The 20,337-nt window shown below is 51.1% G+C and overlaps 3 protein-coding genes across 3 annotated transcripts; all 3 read left to right on the top strand.

Moving 5' to 3' along the window:
* LOC136457929 (uncharacterized) lies at positions 1 to 767 on the top strand. Its single transcript, XM_066457944.1, has 2 exons — positions 1 to 342; positions 432 to 767. Exons 1-2 carry the CDS (start codon positions 1 to 3, stop codon positions 765 to 767), a joined length of 678 nt encoding a protein of 225 aa, XP_066314041.1.
* A 4,054-nt stretch (positions 768 to 4,821) lies between these two features.
* On the top strand, positions 4,822 to 5,588 carry LOC136457919 (uncharacterized). The gene is made up of 2 exons (XM_066457935.1): positions 4,822 to 5,163; positions 5,253 to 5,588. Exons 1-2 carry the CDS (start codon positions 4,822 to 4,824, stop codon positions 5,586 to 5,588), a joined length of 678 nt encoding a protein of 225 aa, XP_066314032.1.
* A 10,418-nt stretch (positions 5,589 to 16,006) lies between these two features.
* On the top strand, positions 16,007 to 16,312 carry LOC136457909 (uncharacterized). Its single transcript, XM_066457925.1, has one exon. The coding sequence runs from the start codon at positions 16,007 to 16,009 to the stop codon at positions 16,310 to 16,312; it is 306 nt and encodes a 101-aa protein (XP_066314022.1).
* The last annotated feature ends 4,025 nt before the right edge of the window (positions 16,313 to 20,337 follow it).

Below are 20,337 nucleotides of genomic sequence, written 5' to 3'. Positions count from 1 at the left end.
ATGAGGCGTGCCGCCGTCGTAGCAGCGCTCGCTTCTCTCCTGGCCGGCGTGGCGGCCAGGGCCGGCGCGGTCACGTTCAGCGCGACGAACGCCGCGTCGAGCACAGTGGGCGGCAAGCGGTTCGGCCGGGATGTCGGCGTCGCATACTCGAGGCGAGTGCTCTCGGACGCCGCCTCCTTTTGCTGGAAGACCTTCAGCCAGCCCAGCCCCGGCAGCCGCAAGCCCGTCAGCTCCGTCAGCCTCGTCGTCGAGGACATCGACGGCGTGGCCTTCAGGAGCGCCAACGGGATCCACCTCAGCGCCCAGTACGTCGGCAACTACTCCGGCGACGTGAAAACAGAGGTTGGTGAGATCAGATGCAGTGTGTTAGTAGTAGTTTAACCCTCATGTTTCGACTTTCGAGCTCAGGCAACTATCTGAAAGTTTCGCAGGTCACCGGCGTGCTGTACCACGAGACGACGCACGTGTGGCAGTGGAACGGGCAGGGGCACGCGAACGGCGGCCTCATCGAGGGCATCGCCGACTACGCCCGGCTGAAGGCGGGGTACGCGCCGGGGCACTGGGTGAAGCCGGGGCAGGGAGACCGATGGGATCAGGGGTACGATGTCACGGCGAGGTTCCTGGACTACTGCGACTCGCTGAAGCCGGGCTTCGTCGCGCTGCTCAACGCCAAGATGAAGGACGGCTACACCGACGATTTCTTCGCTCAGATCCTGGGGAACACCGTGCAGCAGCTGTGGCAGGACTACAAGGCCAACTACGTGTGAAAATTGTGGAGTGAAGCGCGTGATGTAGATCATCAGCACACAAAACTATGGCGCATTGTCTACCAATGAACGAGCTAGCACTCATCAGAACTAAGCTATCCTGTTCGTATGATTCGACTTCATTGTTGTTCGAAAGCACGATATTTTTTTTCTACAAAATAACTACTCCATGGGCCAATTCGTTTTCCTGTACAAAGTTGAGCGATGAAGTTTGTTTCAAGAATTGCACCAATTTTCAGCTGGCAATTGGAACGAATGGCCCACGAAAATTTATGACCCCGCTTCCCATTGGGCCCAAACCAATCGTCCCGTTTCCTTGCACTCCCTTCGATTTTCTTTGTTTGTTTGACACTCTCTGCTTCTCTGGTTACGTAGTACTTTCTTCCTTCCGAATTATAAGATTTTTTTTGGCTTTTCTATTACTTTAGATAGAAAAACCAAAATGTTGGTGGAGTGCCCCGCCTTTGGGCACCCTATGTGGCTCAATCGCCGTCCCGAGTTCTTGCGGAAGCGAAATAACAGGAGTTGGGCTCCGGCACACTCAGCATCTCACGATAATAAAGGGCGAAAGGACCGACCAGGTGTGAAGAGAAGGACGTGTCGAGCCCCCCTTCTCGCCACGACGAAGTAAGGGCGGCACTTGCCGTCTTGTTCTTAGACGCCCCTCTTCGTCACGGCGAAAGGGGCGGGACTGGCCAGGATCAGCGCCAAAGGAGGGCGTGCAGTCAGTCTCGGCTATTCGCTCAGGCGAATAGCTACTGGCGGTTTGATTAATTGTTTCCACAGGTTTCACCAAGGGAGGGCGCGCAGTCGATCTCGGTTATTTGCTCAGGCGAATAGCTGCTGACGGTTTGATTGATCGCTTCTACAGGTTTCGCCAAAGGAGGAGCTAGCCGCCTTCGCATGGCCGACAGCTCATGTCCGCCGGGGTCCCGCCCGGTCGGTGAAACAGGCGACATAAGATGGAGCCGGTCGGGCCTCTCCGGGCCGGCGCTATCTGAGGCAGGCGACTCCAAATGGCGAAAAACCCCGAAGTTACAGGGAATATTCCCCGAATTTCTAGTAGTTAAGGGGGCATTTGTGTCCAGTGAAGAGCCCATGGGCATGTATAAATAGCCCCCATTGAGCGGATGTAAAGGGGGGGGGGGTGAAACGAGTTAATGAAATCATTCATTTTGTCTCGGCCGAGTCTCGTTTTACCCACTTCTCGTGCTTGATTTCGCTCGTGCGGCAACTGGTGTTCGACGGCCTTGGCCTAGAACAACATTGACGCCCACTGTGGTTGTTGCTCGAGCTTATCATGGCACCAAAGAAACCAAAGTTACTGACGGATAAAGCAGCACCATCCGTAGCTGCAGCCGTTGCGGCGATAGCGGAAGCAGCCGCGCGAGATGATGCAGCACCAGCTACGGAACCACCTGCGCCGCAGCTACAGATGGATAATACCGCAGCGCCAGGAGGGCGAGGGCAAACACGAGAAGGCGACGTAGAGGAAGTTGAGATCGACCAAAACGGCGATGAGGTCGAAGAAGACGAAGATGACGAGATCACTAAACAAGCAAGAAACCTGAAGACGCTAAATCAGTACCAGCAAGACATAGTCAGACTACAGAACGAGAAGGAGCAGCTGCTCAGGCAAGCCGTTGCTCGTAACAGAGCCAAACAGACACAGAGGGCTATTAGGGAAGCCGAAATTCAGAGGGACAAATTGGTGAGAGAGATTCAAGGACTGCAGGGAGCAGGAGCAGGAGGTGCCACTCGCGCTGACGGAAATGTTGTAATACCAGGTGATAACCTCCAGGAAGAAGACAAAAGTGTATTTGACCCCACTTCACCCCTATCGAAAGCACTTCAGCTGTATCCATGGCCAGCCGGTTACAAGCCTCGCATCCCAGTATTCGACGGAAAGACAAACCCGAGGAAGTTCCTTGCGAATTATGAAACCGTGGTAACGTCAGACGCTCAAATCCTCGCAAAGTCACTAAGTCTGTTCGGCAGGCCGTAAACGATCGTGGATTATTTACTGCATGCTGGTTTGGTGTGAGAGAAAAATACTGTTTCAGCTTATAATCCACGATCGTATACGAGCAAGCGAACAGACTGACTCATCATGGCGGTCGAAGACATCGCACATGATTGGTATACCTCACTCAAACCCTTATCCATCAGGTCCTAGGGCAAAGAAAACATAAATAAAAGTAAAGTAAAAAAATATAAAATATAAAAAAATTTAAATAATAATAAACGCATAAAACAAAAAATAAAATAAAAAATGAATGATGCACGAAAAGAAAAAAGGAAAAGAAAAGAAAAAAGAAAAAGAAAAGAAAAAGAAAAATTAAAGAAAGATAAAAAAAATAAAAAAACATGAATCAAAGAAAAACATAAATAAAATAAAAATGATAAAAACATGATATATAGAACAAATAAAAGAAAAGGGAAAATAAATAGAAGCAAGGAAAACTAATTAAAAGAAATCAAAAGAAAAAAGAAAAAGAAAAGGTAAAATAAATAAGAAAAGGAAAGGAAATAAAATAAGAATGAAAAACATAGAAAACTAAAAAGAAAAAGAAAAAGGAAGAACAAATAGAAGCAATGAAATGAAACAAATAAAAAAGAATAGTAAAGAAAAAAAGAACGGAAAAGAAAAATAAATAAGAAAAGAAAAAGAAAAAGAAAAGCAAACATCCGTACCTGTCTACTGCCTCCCGCACAATCTCCTACGTCCTGTTCCCGCGAAGTTTTCCCGGGTACTGTTTTGTGCAGTGCTCCGGTTCGGCCGTTCGGACCGGATGATTTCCGTCCTCGCCGGGCCTCGTAGCGGTGGCCCATGTCATCCCAAGCTTGGGGGCAAAGGTATTGGCTCGGCGGGGCGCATAGCATCGCAGAGACGGGATCAGACATCCTTAGCTCACTGCAGGTTATCCGGTGTGACGGTCGCGATCGTAAATCCGGACGGTCTGTACGCAGAGGTATCCTTTGCTTGCTCTCCATCGAACCACCACCTTTTACGATTTTTTTCCTCTGGCGTGCTCTGTTAATTTTCTCCGTGCTATGTTGTTATCGGACCACCTTTTGCGATTTTTTTTTCTCTAGTGTGCTCTGTTAATTTTTTCTGTGTTTTTCTATCATAGGCTATGGTGTTATCGATGCCATACATTTCAGGTCAAACTTTAGATATTTGACATAGGACAAAATTGAAACATCAAGTTTCTTTAGATAGAGGGGGTAATAGCTAATTGTTAGCTAGGTGGTACTAGTTAAGTCATTAGTTGAGAATCCAAACAGATTCAGCCTGTTCGCTGGTTGGTTTCTGGACTGATAAACCCGACTGGTGCTGGTTTGTTATGAGAGGAAAACACTGTATCATAGCTGATAAGGCTTAGCTAAAACCAACCAGCGAACAAGCTGATTGTCAGCTAAAAATCAGCTGCTAAATATTAGTTTTCTTTTAGAAAAAGCTAACTATTAGTCGTAGAGATCCGAAAGTCCTAAGGAACTGTTCAAAAATTGAAGTAAACATTTGAATTGACTAGCGAGACCTTGTTGTTTACTGGTCTTCTTTCAGTTTTGCTACAAGAAGCCCCCAGGCAGAGATGGATTCGCCACGAGAGCAAGCTCCAAGACTTTTGGTTTATTTACCGATCATCTTTATTGGACCTGAACCTTTGCTATGTATCGAAACCCCAATGAGTACAACGACGTGGATCACAAACAAACGGAAATACCCAGTGACTGGTAATAACGGATTTACAAGGTCTCTTTTATATGGAGTCGGCGGGGTGTGTGAAAACTAGGATGATGTGTCTGCATTCCGACTCTTTTGCAACACTGTTTGCCCAGTGGAGGCATTCGGTCGTATCATCGTAAGCCTGCCGGCTGTTCACTAGCTGTTGAATGGGTCGATGAACTGCGAGCAACCCAGCAAGCCGTACTACGTACCACATATTGTACTATAAATGCAAGTGAAGTCTCCCAACAATGCCAAGTACCTACCTACAGCGATAGCACAAAGATGAAGCTTCACATAGCCGCAGCCGCTCCCCTCTCGCTGATGAGGCGTGCCGCCGTCGTAGCAGCGCTCGCTTCTCTCCTGGCCGGCGTGGCGGCCAGGGCCGGCGCGGTCACGTTCAGCGCGACGAACGCCGCGTCGAGCACAGTGGGCGGCAAGCGGTTCGGCCGGGATGTCGGCGTCGCATACTCGAGGCGAGTGCTCTCGGACGCCGCCTCCTTTTGCTGGAAGACCTTCAGCCAGCCCAGCCCCGGCAGCCGCAAGCCCGTCAGCTCCGTCAGCCTCGTCGTCGAGGACATCGACGGCGTGGCCTTCAGGAGCGCCAACGGGATCCACCTCAGCGCCCAGTACGTCGGCAACTACTCCGGCGACGTGAAAACAGAGGTTGGTGAGATCAGATGCAGTGTGTTAGTAGTAGTTTAACCCTCATGTTTCGACTTTCGAGCTCAGGCAACTATCTGAAAGTTTCGCAGGTCACCGGCGTGCTGTACCACGAGACGACGCACGTGTGGCAGTGGAACGGGCAGGGGCACGCGAACGGCGGCCTCATCGAGGGCATCGCCGACTACGCCCGGCTGAAGGCGGGGTACGCGCCGGGGCACTGGGTGAAGCCGGGGCAGGGAGACCGATGGGATCAGGGGTACGATGTCACGGCGAGGTTCCTGGACTACTGCGACTCGCTGAAGCCGGGCTTCGTCGCGCTGCTCAACGCCAAGATGAAGGACGGCTACACCGACGATTTCTTCGCTCAGATCCTGGGGAACACCGTGCAGCAGCTGTGGCAGGACTACAAGGCCAACTACGTGTGAAAATTGTGGAGTGAAGCGCGTGATGTAGATCATCAGCACACAAAACTATGGCGCATTGTCTACCAATGAACGAGCTAGCACTCATCAGAACTAAGCTATCCTGTTCGTATGATTCGACTTCATTGTTGTTCGAAAGCACGATATTTTTTTTCTACAAAATAACTACTCCATGGGCCAATTCGTTTTCCTGTACAAAGTTGAGCGATGAAGTTTGTTTCAAGAATTGCACCAATTTTCAGCTGGCAATTGGAACGAATGGCCCACGAAAATTTATGACCCCGCTTCCCATTGGGCCCAAACCAATCGTCCCGTTTCCTTGCACTCCCTTCGATTTTCTTTGTTTGTTTGACACTCTCTGCTTCTCTGGTTACGTAGTACTTTCTTCCTTCCGAATTATAAGATTTTTTTTTGGCTTTTCTATTACTTTAGATAGAAAAACCAAAATGTTGGTGGAGTGCCCCGCCTTTGGGCACCCTATGTGGCTCAATCGCCGTCCCGAGTTCTTGCGGAAGCGAAATAACAGGAGTTGGGCTCCGGCACACTCAGCATCTCACGATAATAAAGGGCGAAAGGACCGACCAGGTGTGAAGAGAAGGACGTGTCGAGCCCCCCTTCTCGCCACGACGAAGTAAGGGCGGCACTTGCCGTCTTGTTCTTAGACGCCCCTCTTCGTCACGGCGAAAGGGGCGGGACTGGCCAGGATCAGCGCCAAAGGAGGGCGTGCAGTCAGTCTCGGCTATTCGCTCAGGCGAATAGCTACTGGCGGTTTGATTAATTGTTTCCACAGGTTTCACCAAGGGAGGGCGCGCAGTCGATCTCGGTTATTTGCTCAGGCGAATAGCTGCTGACGGTTTGATTGATCGCTTCTACAGGTTTCGCCAAAGGAGGAGCTAGCCGCCTTCGCATGGCCGACAGCTCATGTCCGCCGGGGTCCCGCCCGGTCGGTGAAACAGGCGACATAAGATGGAGCCGGTCGGGCCTCTCCGGGCCGGCGCTATCTGAGGCAGGCGACTCCAAATGGCGAAAAACCCCGAAGTTACAGGGAATATTCCCCGAATTTCTAGTAGTTAAGGGGGCATTTGTGTCCAGTGAAGAGCCCATGGGCATGTATAAATAGCCCCCATTGAGCGGATGTAAAGGGGGGGGGGGGTGAAACGAGTTAATGAAATCATTCATTTTGTCTCGGCCGAGTCTCGTTTTACCCACTTCTCGTGCTTGATTTCGCTCGTGCGGCAACTGGTGTTCGACGGCCTTGGCCTAGAACAACATTGACGCCCACTGTGGTTGTTGCTCGAGCTTATCATGGCACCAAAGAAACCAAAGTTACTGACGGATAAAGCAGCACCATCCGTAGCTGCAGCCGTTGCGGCGATAGCGGAAGCAGCCGCGCGAGATGATGCAGCACCAGCTACGGAACCACCTGCGCCGCAGCTACAGATGGATAATACCGCAGCGCCAGGAGGGCGAGGGCAAACACGAGAAGGCGACGTAGAGGAAGTTGAGATCGACCAAAACGGCGATGAGGTCGAAGAAGACGAAGATGACGAGATCACTAAACAAGCAAGAAACCTGAAGACGCTAAATCAGTACCAGCAAGACATAGTCAGACTACAGAACGAGAAGGAGCAGCTGCTCAGGCAAGCCGTTGCTCGTAACAGAGCCAAACAGACACAGAGGGCTATTAGGGAAGCCGAAATTCAGAGGGACAAATTGGTGAGAGAGATTCAAGGACTGCAGGGAGCAGGAGCAGGAGGTGCCACTCGCGCTGACGGAAATGTTGTAATACCAGGTGATAACCTCCAGGAAGAAGACAAAAGTGTATTTGACCCCACTTCACCCCTATCGAAAGCACTTCAGCTGTATCCATGGCCAGCCGGTTACAAGCCTCGCATCCCAGTATTCGACGGAAAGACAAACCCGAGGAAGTTCCTTGCGAATTATGAAACCGTGGTAACGTCAGACGCTCAAATCCTCGCAAAGTCACTAAGTCTGTTCGGCAGGCCGTAAACGATCGTGGATTATTTACTGCATGCTGGTTTGGTGTGAGAGAAAAATACTGTTTCAGCTTATAATCCACGATCGTATACGAGCAAGCGAACAGACTGACTCATCATGGCGGTCGAAGACATCGCACATGATTGGTATACCTCACTCAAACCCTTATCCATCAGGTCCTAGGGCCAAGTCAGAGCAGAGCTAGTGTCCACCTTCCAAGGATATCACCCAGGAACGAAAACGACAAGAGACTTGTTAAACTGCATTCAGCGAGACGATGAATCCCAGTCTGAGTTTTTGGAAAGACTTGTTAAATGCAGCGGCTTCGAACGCCGAGGCCGGCATCGGCAGGTGGTGGTGGTGATAGTGGAGCAGTGGGTGGTCCTTTGTGCTTGCAGCGTCGTCCCCGATCACGGTTCACGGCGGACAGCGGGGCGCCCCCGCGATAGAGCCAGCCGCTCGAGCTCTGCCATGTGGAGACCGTTCTGTGCCGTTTTCTCGTGTCGACATCGCAATTGCAGACTTGGGGAAGCGAACATGCTGGCAACAAGGCCCTGACTGAGCGCCCCATGAATGTCTTGATCTGCCGGTGTCGTGGCAAGGTCCGCTTCGCTTAATCGCCCTGCACCGATCTTTTGTGGCTTCTGACGGAAGACAACGCGTGCCGGAGTGAGGTATATATACTAACGGTGTCGGAACTGAAACTTGTTCCACCTGTTCTACTCATCTACCTTTCAGCCGACTTGTGCTTATTTCGACTTATTCTCTCTCACAAAAATATTATTGAATCAACCGAAATCAGCCATGTGTCACATAGAGGAAGGAGTTCTTTCAGGTCAGAGAAAGGGTGGGTCTCTCAGAATTTGCCTCCGGCCACCAGTGCCAATTGGTGACATACCATTAAAACCAAATCTCGGGAGGCCGGCTTCTGTAATATAGCCCAACTACCAAGCTAGTGGTCTAGTGGATGGATGAAACAATAACCTGCTAAGGAGAAGAAACATGTGTCTTTGAAGCACCAAATCATTCTTGCATAGCCATAATGACCAACAAATGTCCGCCCCAACTAGCAAGACTACAACTTCGATTCTTTTCTAGTTCCCCATAACCCACTACTGAGAATCCGACACACTACAAGATGGAGCAAGATTTAACCACTTGCATAATATCTCAAACTGTTGAAAGCTCTAGTTTGGTTTTGGTTAATTGATGAAACCCTAAGTACTAACCTAGTTTATCAAGGTGATTATGAGATAGGTAGCACTACTCCAAGTGATGAAGCAATGACGAAGATCATGACAATGGTAATGGCATGGTGATGATCAAATGCTTGAACTTGGAAAAGAAGAAAGAGAAAAACAAAAGGCTCAAGGCAAAGGTATAAATGATAGGAGCCATTTTGTTTTGGTGATCGAGAGACTTAGCGAGTGTGATCACATTTAGGATTGATAGCCGTACTATTAAGAGGAGTGAAACTCGTATCGAAATGCGGTTATCAAAGTGCCACTAGATGCTCTAACTCATTGCATATGCATTTAGGATCTAGTGGAGTGCTAACACCCTTGAAAATGTTTATGAAAATATGCTAACACATGTGCACAAGGTGATACACTTGGTGGCTAGCACATTTGATCAAGGGTGATGAAGTTTGGGAGCAAGAGTAAGGAACTCCACCGACGGAGTGTCCACCCGTAGAGTGCGGACAGTCCGACGGTGCCACCGGCGTCCTAGACAAAAAAATTGGAGGTCACTGTAAGTGACCGGACGCTGGCCTCGGTTGGACCGGCGCGTCCGGTCAGTGGCAGCAAAGGTATAATAGCTCAAACTGTGCGCGCAAAGCGACCAAAAGCTAGTGCTTAATTGTCTTGTCTAAGCCACATTTCGTATTACCTTGCCAATTGCGCTTATTAGGTAAATTATCTGTTGTCGAAAAACACCATTCATTGACAATAGAAGAAAGATACTATTTTTATTTTTTTGGTGGGGAGAGACTCGGAAGAATCGAGAAAGGTTCCAATGCTGGGATGAAAGCCAGCCGTGCAATGTGAATCAAACGGCTAAAAACTTTAGCGCTAATGTCGACGCTCTCCCTCCTGGGAACCAAAACTCCCTTTTAGAGTTTAATGGGGCTTTTAGTTCCCACAGGCTTTTGTCGATATTGTATTTGGACATCTTACTGCGTCAACACTATCTAGTGTAATTTTATTGAGAATTGTGTTTGGCACAAGGTTTTAGCAAAACACATCTTTGCTCTTGAGCCAATACAATGTTTGCAATGGTCCCGTTCGCTGAAACTTGGCTGAAAATACTGTTCCGGCTGAATTATTATGAGAGAAAAACACTATTCCAGTTAAAAAAAGAAGCCGAACAAGCCGAATATGGGGTAAACCGAACAGGGCCATGTGTGGAAACAAATCATCCCAAAATGCTAACTTAGGTCCTATTAGATCTTTGCACCATAATAAAATTGGGGTTAGGTAAAGACTTCTGAACCAATGACATGTTTGTGTCTAGCAATGTCATACAAATAATTCTCGCAGTCAAAGTAATCATGATGTTGTGATCTCATGGTATCACTTCCTAGTCTAAAAACCAAATTGTATTGTTTTCTAGAAGAGTAAAATTCATGAACGGTCTATCAACGTACACGTCTCAATGTTTTCTGAGTCCCTAACTCCTAAGCTTTTTACGGCCCCTATGGGGTTCCTCAACTTTGTAGTGTATAATTTTGTTTTGTTCAAATCCATCCTACCTACACAAACTTATGGACTTTGTTTACTGTCCCAGGAAATACAGCCCTCATCCTGTGACAAAACGCCACTGGAGTTCATCGAAACAAATGCCATGTTCGTTTGTCCGGCTGAAAGTACCGTTGACTGATTTACTGTGAGAGAAAAATACTATTTATTGTCTAAAAAAGTATGGCTTATAAGCCCAGCGATAGAGTGAAAGTTATAGAGCAGGTAGAGCTGACATGACAGCTTTGTTTCTTGGATGACGAGAAAACAGTTGAGGAAACTTATTTGAGGCCAAACTGTCTTTCCACTCGTACAGCCTAACAGCCATGGATGCACGCCAGTGTAGAGCACTGCAATTCTACCAGTGGAGCTCGTCGAGGCGTACATCGGAACACACGGGCAGCTTGTAGATGCCGTCGGCCGCCATCCTCGGTTACTCCGATTCTCCGAAGCTGTCGTGCGCGTGATTCGCCATCCTCGGCTGCAACCACGCAGTTGGCACGCGGGACGGCGGGAATGTTGATGCCGCTTTTCCGCGACGCGAGTGAGTAGAATCTGGGCTTAAATAGTGAGCCCGAAATTACTTCGAAGTCCGTGTTTTGGGCATAGTCATGTTTTGGAGCCTGTTTTTACTCAAATAACACCTGATTACGAGAAATCTTGTAGTTTTAATTTGGTACTATAAATATCTGCAAACTTTTAAATAAATTTGATCAGATTTTACAATTATTTGACTTTGGGACAATGCAGTACTTTTTCCAACAACAATAGCACAGTACAACAGTCCATCGTAGAAGCGCGGCCACAAAAGTCTAAACGCTTTAAAATCCCAAAACAAAATCTCGTGACTGTGACTTAGTCCAAAGGTTGTGTCGGGCGCTGAATGTGTGGCTCTGATGAACTGATTGATACACTCAGCAATTCAGGGGACGGTCCACGTACATATACATGGCTTGACTTCTCCAAGGATTTCTATTTGCATGCTATGTTACCCAACCGGAAGATCTGATCAACATACAGTTGAAGACTGAAGACTGAAGACTGAAGAGTCGTCGCTTTGTGGGACTATTTGCGCAGCTAAACGAACAGGTATTTCCGGTACTGTTTTGGCACCGGAAACGTTAATTATTACTCCAGGCCGGCAGGCCCAGGCGCCGTCTACATCACGAAATGTTACCCGTCACTCATGCATGCATTATCGACCTTGAAAAATGAAAAGGACAGATACCTATATATGCTTATATAATACTATCTCCTTTTTAAATCATGTCATTCCAACTTTATCGAAGAGTCATAAAAATATCAAGTTTAACTAAAATTATAGAGAGAATTATAAAGATTTATGACATCAAATAAATATATTATGAAAATATTACTAAAGAATCTATTGATACTTATTTGGTATCATAAATGTTGTTTTTTTCTCGAATACGCAAAAGGTTTATGTATCTTTGTATTAAGAACGAGAAATAGTGAATGTTATAACAACGCGTCATGAACATGGCACACTAGGGAGGAAATGTTATATAATCGGCTCTGCCCTCCCCAGTACAAGGTGACTGTCCGGTTCATAAACCCGGGGTCTCTTACGGACCAGCTTTCCCACAAAGGTTCGGCCCAGCAGACAACGTTGCAAACGACGCGCAACTCATGGGCCGGCCCAAAACACCTAAACGACAAGCCGGAAGGACAATCCAACTCCGACCGGAAGGCCTGGCCGAGGAGGAACGACGCCCGCTTCCGACTTCGGCCCGTCTCTCCGATCGGAAGGCCTCACGAAGAAGGAACAACACTCGCTTCCGACACCAGCCCACCTCCGAACGGCCTCTCCAACCGGAGGGCCTGGTCAAACACCACTTTCTGACTTCGACCCGCGTCTCCAACTGGGGATGCGCCGAACCCCTGCTTACAGTTCTTCTTCGACTGGCGCAATCAGAGCCGACTGGGACCAACCGGCCGGGAATGCCCACTCGGTAAGGACCAGGGAACGGATGGAAAAAGTAAAGCAGGGCACCCAAGTCAACCGCAATACCGAGCAACATACCCTGTACACCTGCAGATAGTACCCCACGACCTCCCTAGCATAACAGAACCCAAGCAGTGTTGTAGGCGCGGATATTTTCCCTACAGTGTTGTGGGCGCCATTAACTCCCATACCAGATAAACACAGTAATGCTCCCCCACATGCCTCTGGGCATCAACAGTGTTGTGGGCGCCGGCATTTACCGTACCAGGCGAACATGGTAAAAACCCCCTGCATGCCTCTCGACATCAACAGTATGGCAGGCACCGACATCTGCCATATCAGAAGAAGACGACGCAACCTCCCACGTGCATCTGACATTAAACAGTATTGTGGGCATCTACCATCATCTTGTACCCGCCGGTGTGGGCAACAAGACTTAGTGGTATACGTACTCTGGCTCTCTCTCTTGTAAGGCCATCCCCTTCATCTATAAAAGGGGATGCGCTCTCTTCCAACAGGTCGATCGATCAGTTCACTGACATCAATTCACCCTCTGTAACTTTAGACACTCTAAAGTTATACCGAGCACACACTCAAACACATAACACGTAGCGGGGCTCCCGTCACTCTCGGCCCTTCAGACCAGAGTCCGACCGGACCTCTTGTACCCTCATCTTTCTCCCTTATGTTTGTAACCCCACAGCAAACTTCAAGCACCTAGGCTTAGGAATAAAATCACCGGCCGACTCAAACTGGACGTCGGGCACGTTGCCTGAACTGGTATAAACCTTGTGTCATTGAGTGCTAGGCCACCTCTGATCACAACGTACAACAAAACTTCAAATATTTACGTGTTGGTCACTTTCTGCACCGACAATTGGCGCCGTCCGTGGGGAAGACGCTGTACGTTCACACTTTTGGTCATCGGATAATCCACTTTTCCGCCACCTTCACCATGGCGGGCTCAAGCGATACGACTCACTTCGGCTCACTAGAGTTTCCCACACTCCCACCCGTTGGGATGTGGGTTCCACCCGTCTTCGAGCCGTCCCAGGCCTTCCTCTTCGAAAGCCTGGACTTTGTCGCCGACCGGCTCAGTGTACTACACCTCCGCGAGGAGGCACTCGTTCTGGCGCCCGTCGGAGGGGCGCCCTTCATCGGCTCTGGGACGCATGATGACTTCAACGATGAGGCACCTACGCTTCATTCCGAGCAAACTTCCTGCTCAAACGCCGTTGTGAGTAACGTGCATACGGTTATTTACTCTCTAGTTACTATCTCCCTCCGATTATCCGGAGGGACCGTATTGTCCACACCGCAAACACCGTACGATAGGTTCCCCTACAACCTCGCGTCCCCCACGGACGCGTGCGCTAGGGGGCTCCAAAGAACGCTGGCGCCGCCCCCTCTCACATCCGAATTCATGGAAATGGCAAGCTATGCTCCCATCACTTTTCACGAACTCCTAGATGACAAGGTTGAGAGCGATGTCTCCAGCATCGGTGACGTGGCACCTAGCCACCGTCTGTCCTAGGAGTGCGCTATGGCGGACGCTCCGGGATAGCCGCTGGTGGTTACGGAGTCTGTGCGGACTCACACCCCTCCGGACCCACATGTGGGGGCCCTCGCTCTCGCACAAGGGCACGCCGAGGAGCTACGACAACGGCGGTAGAACCAGCCACCGCCTACGCCGACGCACTCGATGCAGCACCTTACGCCTCATGCGCATAACCCGGTGAGCGGCGCCTGGGGTCACGCCCGCCAGGTCCAGCGTGACATCGTGAATGAGGGGAACGATCCCCCGCAGTTCGCTTGGGCTAGCCAAAACATCACTGCTGCAGCAATGCTTCTGTGCGGCGTTACTGAGCCCATCGACCCCCAGGAGCGGGCGGTCTACCGGAACCTCCGGGCACTGGTAGAAGCCGCCGCCGTTCAAGTTCAACAGGCGAAAAGCTCCACATCGGGACTCTGACTCACGCCCTCTCTCCCCACTAGGGAAGTAGGGACGCACCAGACAGATCACTCCATCTGCTCGCCGCTACAGCCGCCAAGCATGGCTCGGGAGGTCGTGGCTGCGTCGCAGTCCGACCTAGCGCCTGCTACACACCGACCGTCGGTACATGAACGGCTTGGTCCACACCAAGATGCTCGTAGCATCATCAGCAACTGACATCAGGCCCGGCATGATGATGACGTCCACCGAACAGCAATCAGGCAGGCGACACGGGCCCCGGCCGAACCATCGAGGGGAGCTATGAAACATGCCCCAGGCATAGCTGCCGGCCAGACGACCGGAGTCCCAGCCCTGAGGGCCTAGGACCACGGGCCTTTGGTCAGCGTATCCTGAGAGCGTTGTTCCCGCGGAGCTTCCGACCGCCCACCAACATCACTAAGTACATCTAGGAGACGAACCCCGGTATTTGGCTCAAAGATTTCTAGCTCGCCTACCGAGCCGGAGGGGTGGATGATGACCTTTTCATCATCCAATATCTCCCCATCTATGTGGGGGGACATGTTCGGGCATGGCTTGACTTCCCCCCGCACGACAGCATCCGTGACTGGGTGGACCTCAAGAGGGTCTTCGTCGGAAATTTCCAGGGGACGTATGTCCGCCCTAGTAACTCCTGGGACCTCAAGAGCTGCCAGTAGGAGCCTAGCGAGTCCCTGCGGGATTACATCCGTAGGTTCTCCCAACGATGCAACTTCCTCCTTGATGTCATCGACGCGGTCGTCATCAGCGCATTCCTCTCTGGGACGACCTGCGAGTCCCTGATCCACAAGCTTGGTGCCTAAAGCCCCATTGCACCAGCGACCTGCTCGATGTCGCCACTAACCATGCCTCCGGCATGGAGGCGGTCGGAGTGGTCTTCAATAGAGGCTGGGACAAAGGCAAGGCCAAGCGTGCGGACCAAGACGAGGGCCCCTCCACACAGATAGGCAAGAAGAAAAAAAAGGATCGACGCCGACTGGACAACACCACGTTGGTCACCGCAGCTGATCGCGCGGGCAAGCAGCCCTAGAAGGGCCTGCCTGACCACTTCAACAAGCTCATGGATAGCCCATGCACCAACCACGCCTACCCCATTAAACACCTCTACAAGGACTACGAGCTCCTCAAACGTTTCTTGTGATAGGCCGACGGGCTGAAAGATGGAGATGGCAAAGAGGCAGTAGCTAAGAAAGGAGGCATGGCGGGCAAGGATGGGGATAGCTTCCCCAACCCTAAGGAATGCATCATGATCTTCGGGGGATCCGACACCATCTGCTCCAAGCGCCAGCACAAGGTACACTACAGGGAGCCATGCGCCGCCGAGACGGTCGTCCCCTCCTTCCTAAGCTAGTCAGAATCTCTGATCATCTTCGATCAGAGGGACCATCCCTCCCACATTGCGAGGCTAGGACGCTACCCGCTCATTGTCAACCCCATCGTCCGCAAGAAGTGCCTCACCAAGGTGTTGATGGACGGAGGCAGCGGCCTCAACATCCTCTTTGTTGACACCCTCGACGCCATGCGCATCCCCCTATTGGAACTCCACCTAGCGGGCTCCCCCTTCCATGGGGTGATCCCAGGAGCGCAGGCATACCCACTTGGGCAGATCGACCTGCCCGTCACGTTTGGCAACTGAGCCAACTTCCGCTCGGAGGTCCTCACCTTCGAAGTGGTGGACTTCTCAGGGCCCTACCACGCTATCTTGGGGAGGCCATGCTACGCCAAATTCATGGCAATCCCTAACTACACCTACCTCAAGCTGAAGATGTTGGGACCGAACGGCATCATCACCATGAGCAATGACTTTTCACATGCCTTCACGTGCGACCTCGAGCATTTTGAGCTTGCCACCGTGGTCATCAACTCATCCGAGCTCCCGCAGCTCGGGAAGTCATCAACCCCAGCAGTTCTGGACTGCAACAAACCAACCTCCTCGACGGTCTTCTGCCCGCTCGAGGAAACCAAGGCGGTGGGAATCGACCCCACCAACCCAACTAAGACGGTTCGGATCGGGACCCAACTCTCGGCCAAATAGGAATGCGAGCTCATCGACTTCCTGCACGCCAATCGTGATGTCTTCACATGGAAGCCATCTGACATGTCGGGCATACCGCGGGACATCACCGAGCGCACACTGCGCCTCATCACGAGCTCGAAGCCCGCTAAGCAACGCCTACACCATTTCGACGACGAGAGGCATAGGGCCATAGGCGAAGAGATCGCCAAACTCCTGGCAGCCGGATTCATCAGAGAGGTATTCCACTCCGACTGGCTTGCCAATCCTCTTCTTGTTAAAAAGAAGACCGGGAAATAGAGAATGTGTGTTGATTATACAGGCCTCAACAAAGCGTGTCCAAATGATCACTTTTCTTTGCCGCGCATAGACCAGATAGTTGACTCCACCTCGGGTTGCAAGATCCTCTCCTTTCTGGATGCCTACTCGGGCTATCACCAGATCGTGATGAAAGAGTCCGATCAGCTCACAACCTTGTTCATCACCCCATATGGTTCGTACTGCTACGTAACCATGCCTTTTGGCCTAAAGAACGCTAGCGCCACCTACAAAAGGTGCATGCAGTATTGCTTCGCCGACCAAATCGACCCGATCGATCAGCCTGATCAAGCTGAGCGACCAAAACCAACAATCGTCGTCTATGTTGATGACATAGTGGTCAAAATGGCTCAAGCTTGCGACCTGATCGCAAACTTGGCCGCAACGTTCGCAAACCTCCGAAGGTTCAACATCATATTGAATCCCAAGAAATGTGTTTTTGGGGTTCCAAAGGGGAAGCTGCTAGGATACATTGTGTCCAAGCGTGGCATCGAGGCCAACCCTAAAAAAATAATGGGCATCTCCAAAATGGGCCCTATACGCAACATCAAGGGTGTGCAAAGGCTCACCGGCTGTCTGGCTGCCCTGAGCCGATTCATCTCCCAGCTCGGCGAATGAAGGATGCCACTCTACAAGCTCCTCAAAAAGATGGACACCTTCATCTGGACTGAGGAAGCTCAGCAGGCTCTAGAGAGCCTCAAAGCATCCCTGATGTCGTCCCCAATCCTCGTCGCTCCCGAACGGGGAGAACCCCTCCTTCTCTATGTCGTGGCCAGCAACCATGTGGTAAGCGTCGCCCTGGTCGTCGAAAGGGAGGAGCTAGGACACCACCTTAAGGTCCAGCGGCCCGTATTATCGACAAAAGATGCTCGGTAGTCCACCGAGGGGTATCCCGCGATGGTAAATTTGTCGGTGGGGGTGCGCGTGATCAGGAACCGGATGGTGACACAAGGCGTAGAGACAGCGATTTAGAAAGGTTCGGGCCGTCTGATCAACGTAATACCCTACGTCCTGTGTCTTTAGTGTGTTGTATTGAGATGTAGTAGATAGATCTGTCCACTAGGGGACCCCTGCCTCTCCTTATATACTCTAGAGGGGCAGGGTTATAAGGAAAGTATCCTATTTGGTACTATACAATAACTTGTGGTGCATGCCGAGCAGCACCGTGCACGCCTTAATCTTGTGGGCTAGGCCACCTCTGATGGTGCGGCCCATGTCTTGTCTTATGGATACCAGGGGCCATACCCCCATAGCTAGTCCCCAAGCCTGATGGTATGTGATGTAGTCATGTGGTGCCAGGGTCAGAAAGTAGAAGACCAACCGAGCAGGCAGCCAGTCCTCGGGCGTAGCCTTGAGATGAGAAAAGTGCACATTCACCACAAGGTGAAGTGTGCCCACTTAGTCCCTGAGCCTGCTAGAAGATGAAGAACGAATCTTGTAGCAGGGTCAAAGAAAAAGAAGTCTGAAAGCTTTACCGACATCATCCGACATGCACGTATCAAGACCCCGACGTGCTGCTCGTGATCAGCACCCTGATCCAAATAGCATGGAGCAGCTTGATAGCACACCATTGAGACATAGCAAGATCTAAACACCAAGGGCGATGTCCAAGCACCGAGGAGTCCCCGGCGTAGCTGACGACGTCCGAGCACCGAGTCCCCGGCGTAGGCGACGATGTCCGAGCACCGAGGAGTCCCCGGCGTAGCTGGCGATGTCCGAGTACCAAGGATTCCCCGGCATAGCTGGCGATGTCCAAGCACAGAGGAGTCCCCGGCATAGGCGGCGATGTCCGAGCACCGGGGAGTCCCCGGCGTAGGCGGCGATGTCTGAGCACCGAGGAGTTCCCAGTGTAGCTGGAGACGTCCGAGCAGCAAGGGGTTCCCGCATAGCTGGCGATGTCTGAGCACCGAGGAGTTCCCGACGAAGCTGGCGAGGTCCGAGCAATGAGGAGTCCCCGGCGTAGTTGGCGATGTCCGAGCACCGAGGAGTTCCTGACATAGCTGGCGATGTTCGATCACCGAGGAGTCCCTAGCGTAGGCGGCGATGTCCGAGCACCGAGGAGTCCCCGGTGTAGCTAGCGATGTCCGAGCATCGAGGAGTCCCCGGCGTAGCTGGCGATGTCCAAGCACCGAGGAGTCCCCGGCATAGGCGGCGATGTTCAAGCACCGAGGAGTTCCCAGCATAGCTGGCGACATCCGAGCAGCGAGGGGTTTCGGCATAGCTAGTGATGTCTGAGCACCGAGGAGTCCTTGGAGTAGCTGGCGATGTCTGAGGACCGAGGAGTTCCCGACATAGCTGGCGATGTCCGAGCACCGAGGAGTCCCCGGCGTAGCTGGGGACATCCGTGCGGTGAAGTGTGCCCACTTAGTCCTTGAGCACAAAGAATCCAAGCGCCGAGGAATAACCGACGTAGTTGGTGATGAAGCACGAGCAATGAACAGTCTGGTCAATTGGTCGGCGGCAAAGTGAGCATTGAGTAGAAGCGACCGACGAATAGTCCGATCAACTGGTCGGCCATGAAGTCGTTGAACCTAGTGACCCGACCAGTTGATCAGTGGAGAAGTCCGAGCACCAGGTGATCTAATCACCTGGACGATGATCCTACAATACAAATATGTAGAACGGGTAGTACATGATGTAAAAATATATGAACTCCGGAGAAAAATCAGCAATGGCGATGAAATAGCATATGTAGCTCGGCGATCAGTTGGAGCGAAGATGTATTTATATTTAATATAAACCGCTCGGCCAGTTAGTGTGTAGCTGAGTCTCCATCCCTAGCTAGCCCATAGTCCATAATGTCAAGGGCGGAGCCCGTGCACATGTAGGAGGAACAAGCATCGCTAAGGAGCCGCTGCCGACCACCCATAACATAGAGGGTAGACCCTCATGCACGTGTAGGGAGGAGCCAGAGACAGGGCCATCTCTAGAGGCGTCCGAGCATCAACATGACTGTCCGAGGGTTCAAAAAATCGTTTTGGAGAGCAAATATGGAGAAAATAGCTCGGAGAAACATTATGGCGATATACGGAGATTGAAGAATATTTAGAAGAATATTAAAGTGTGACTTAGCTTTAGACAGAAAGTCTAGTCGGCGACATATGGCGTTATCTGATCGGTGTTGACGGCGAGCACCTTGCGGGCGGTGAGTTGTTGGTGAAGGCGACCTTGGAAGCGGTTCTGAGATTGGATCTGCTGTCGTGGGGACTAGTGTAGCCAGTGATGAATTGTCATCGTGGACCGACATGGATCTCCACGAGATTGATGACGAGAACACGCTGTTGATTTGAGGTCCATCTGGCTCGCCATGGATCAAACACACACCCCTACCTAGCGCGCCAACTATCGACAAAAGATGCTCAATAGTCCACCGAGGGGTATCCCACGATGGTAAATTTGTCGGTGGGGGTGCACGTGATCAGAAACCGGATGGTGACACAAGGCGCAGAGACAGCGATTTAGACAGGTTTGGGCCGTCTGATGGATGTAATACCCTACGTCATGTGTCTTTGGTGTATTGTATTGAGATGTAGTAGATAGATCTGTCCACTAGGGGACCCCTGCCTCTCCTTATATACTCTAGAGGGGCAGGGTTACAAGGAAAGTATCCTATTTGGTACTATACAAAAACTTGCGGTGCACGCCGAGCAGCGCCGTGCATGCCTTGATCTTGTGGGCTGGGCCACCTCTGATGGTGCAGCCCGTGTCTTGTCTTGTGGATACCGGAG

The sequence above is a fragment of the Miscanthus floridulus genome, chromosome 1, assembly GCF_019320115.1.
Source record: "Miscanthus floridulus cultivar M001 chromosome 1, ASM1932011v1, whole genome shotgun sequence".
NCBI classification, from domain to species: Eukaryota; Viridiplantae; Streptophyta; class Magnoliopsida; order Poales; family Poaceae; genus Miscanthus; species Miscanthus floridulus.
Note: the sequence above shows the minus strand (reverse complement) of the source record. Positions and strands in the feature narration are given on the sequence as shown.

Coding starts and splice junctions, on each gene's coding strand:
- LOC136457929 (XM_066457944.1), top strand. CDS start 1: ATGAGGCGTGCCGCCGTCGTAGCAGCGCTCGCTTCTCTCCTGGCCGGC. Junction 343..431: donor CCGGCGACGTGAAAACAGAG/GTTGGTGAGATC, acceptor AAAGTTTCGCAG/GTCACCGGCGTGCTGTACCA.
- LOC136457919 (XM_066457935.1), top strand. CDS start 4,822: ATGAGGCGTGCCGCCGTCGTAGCAGCGCTCGCTTCTCTCCTGGCCGGC. Junction 5,164..5,252: donor CCGGCGACGTGAAAACAGAG/GTTGGTGAGATC, acceptor AAAGTTTCGCAG/GTCACCGGCGTGCTGTACCA.
- LOC136457909 (XM_066457925.1), top strand. CDS start 16,007: ATGGCAATCCCTAACTACACCTACCTCAAGCTGAAGATGTTGGGACCG.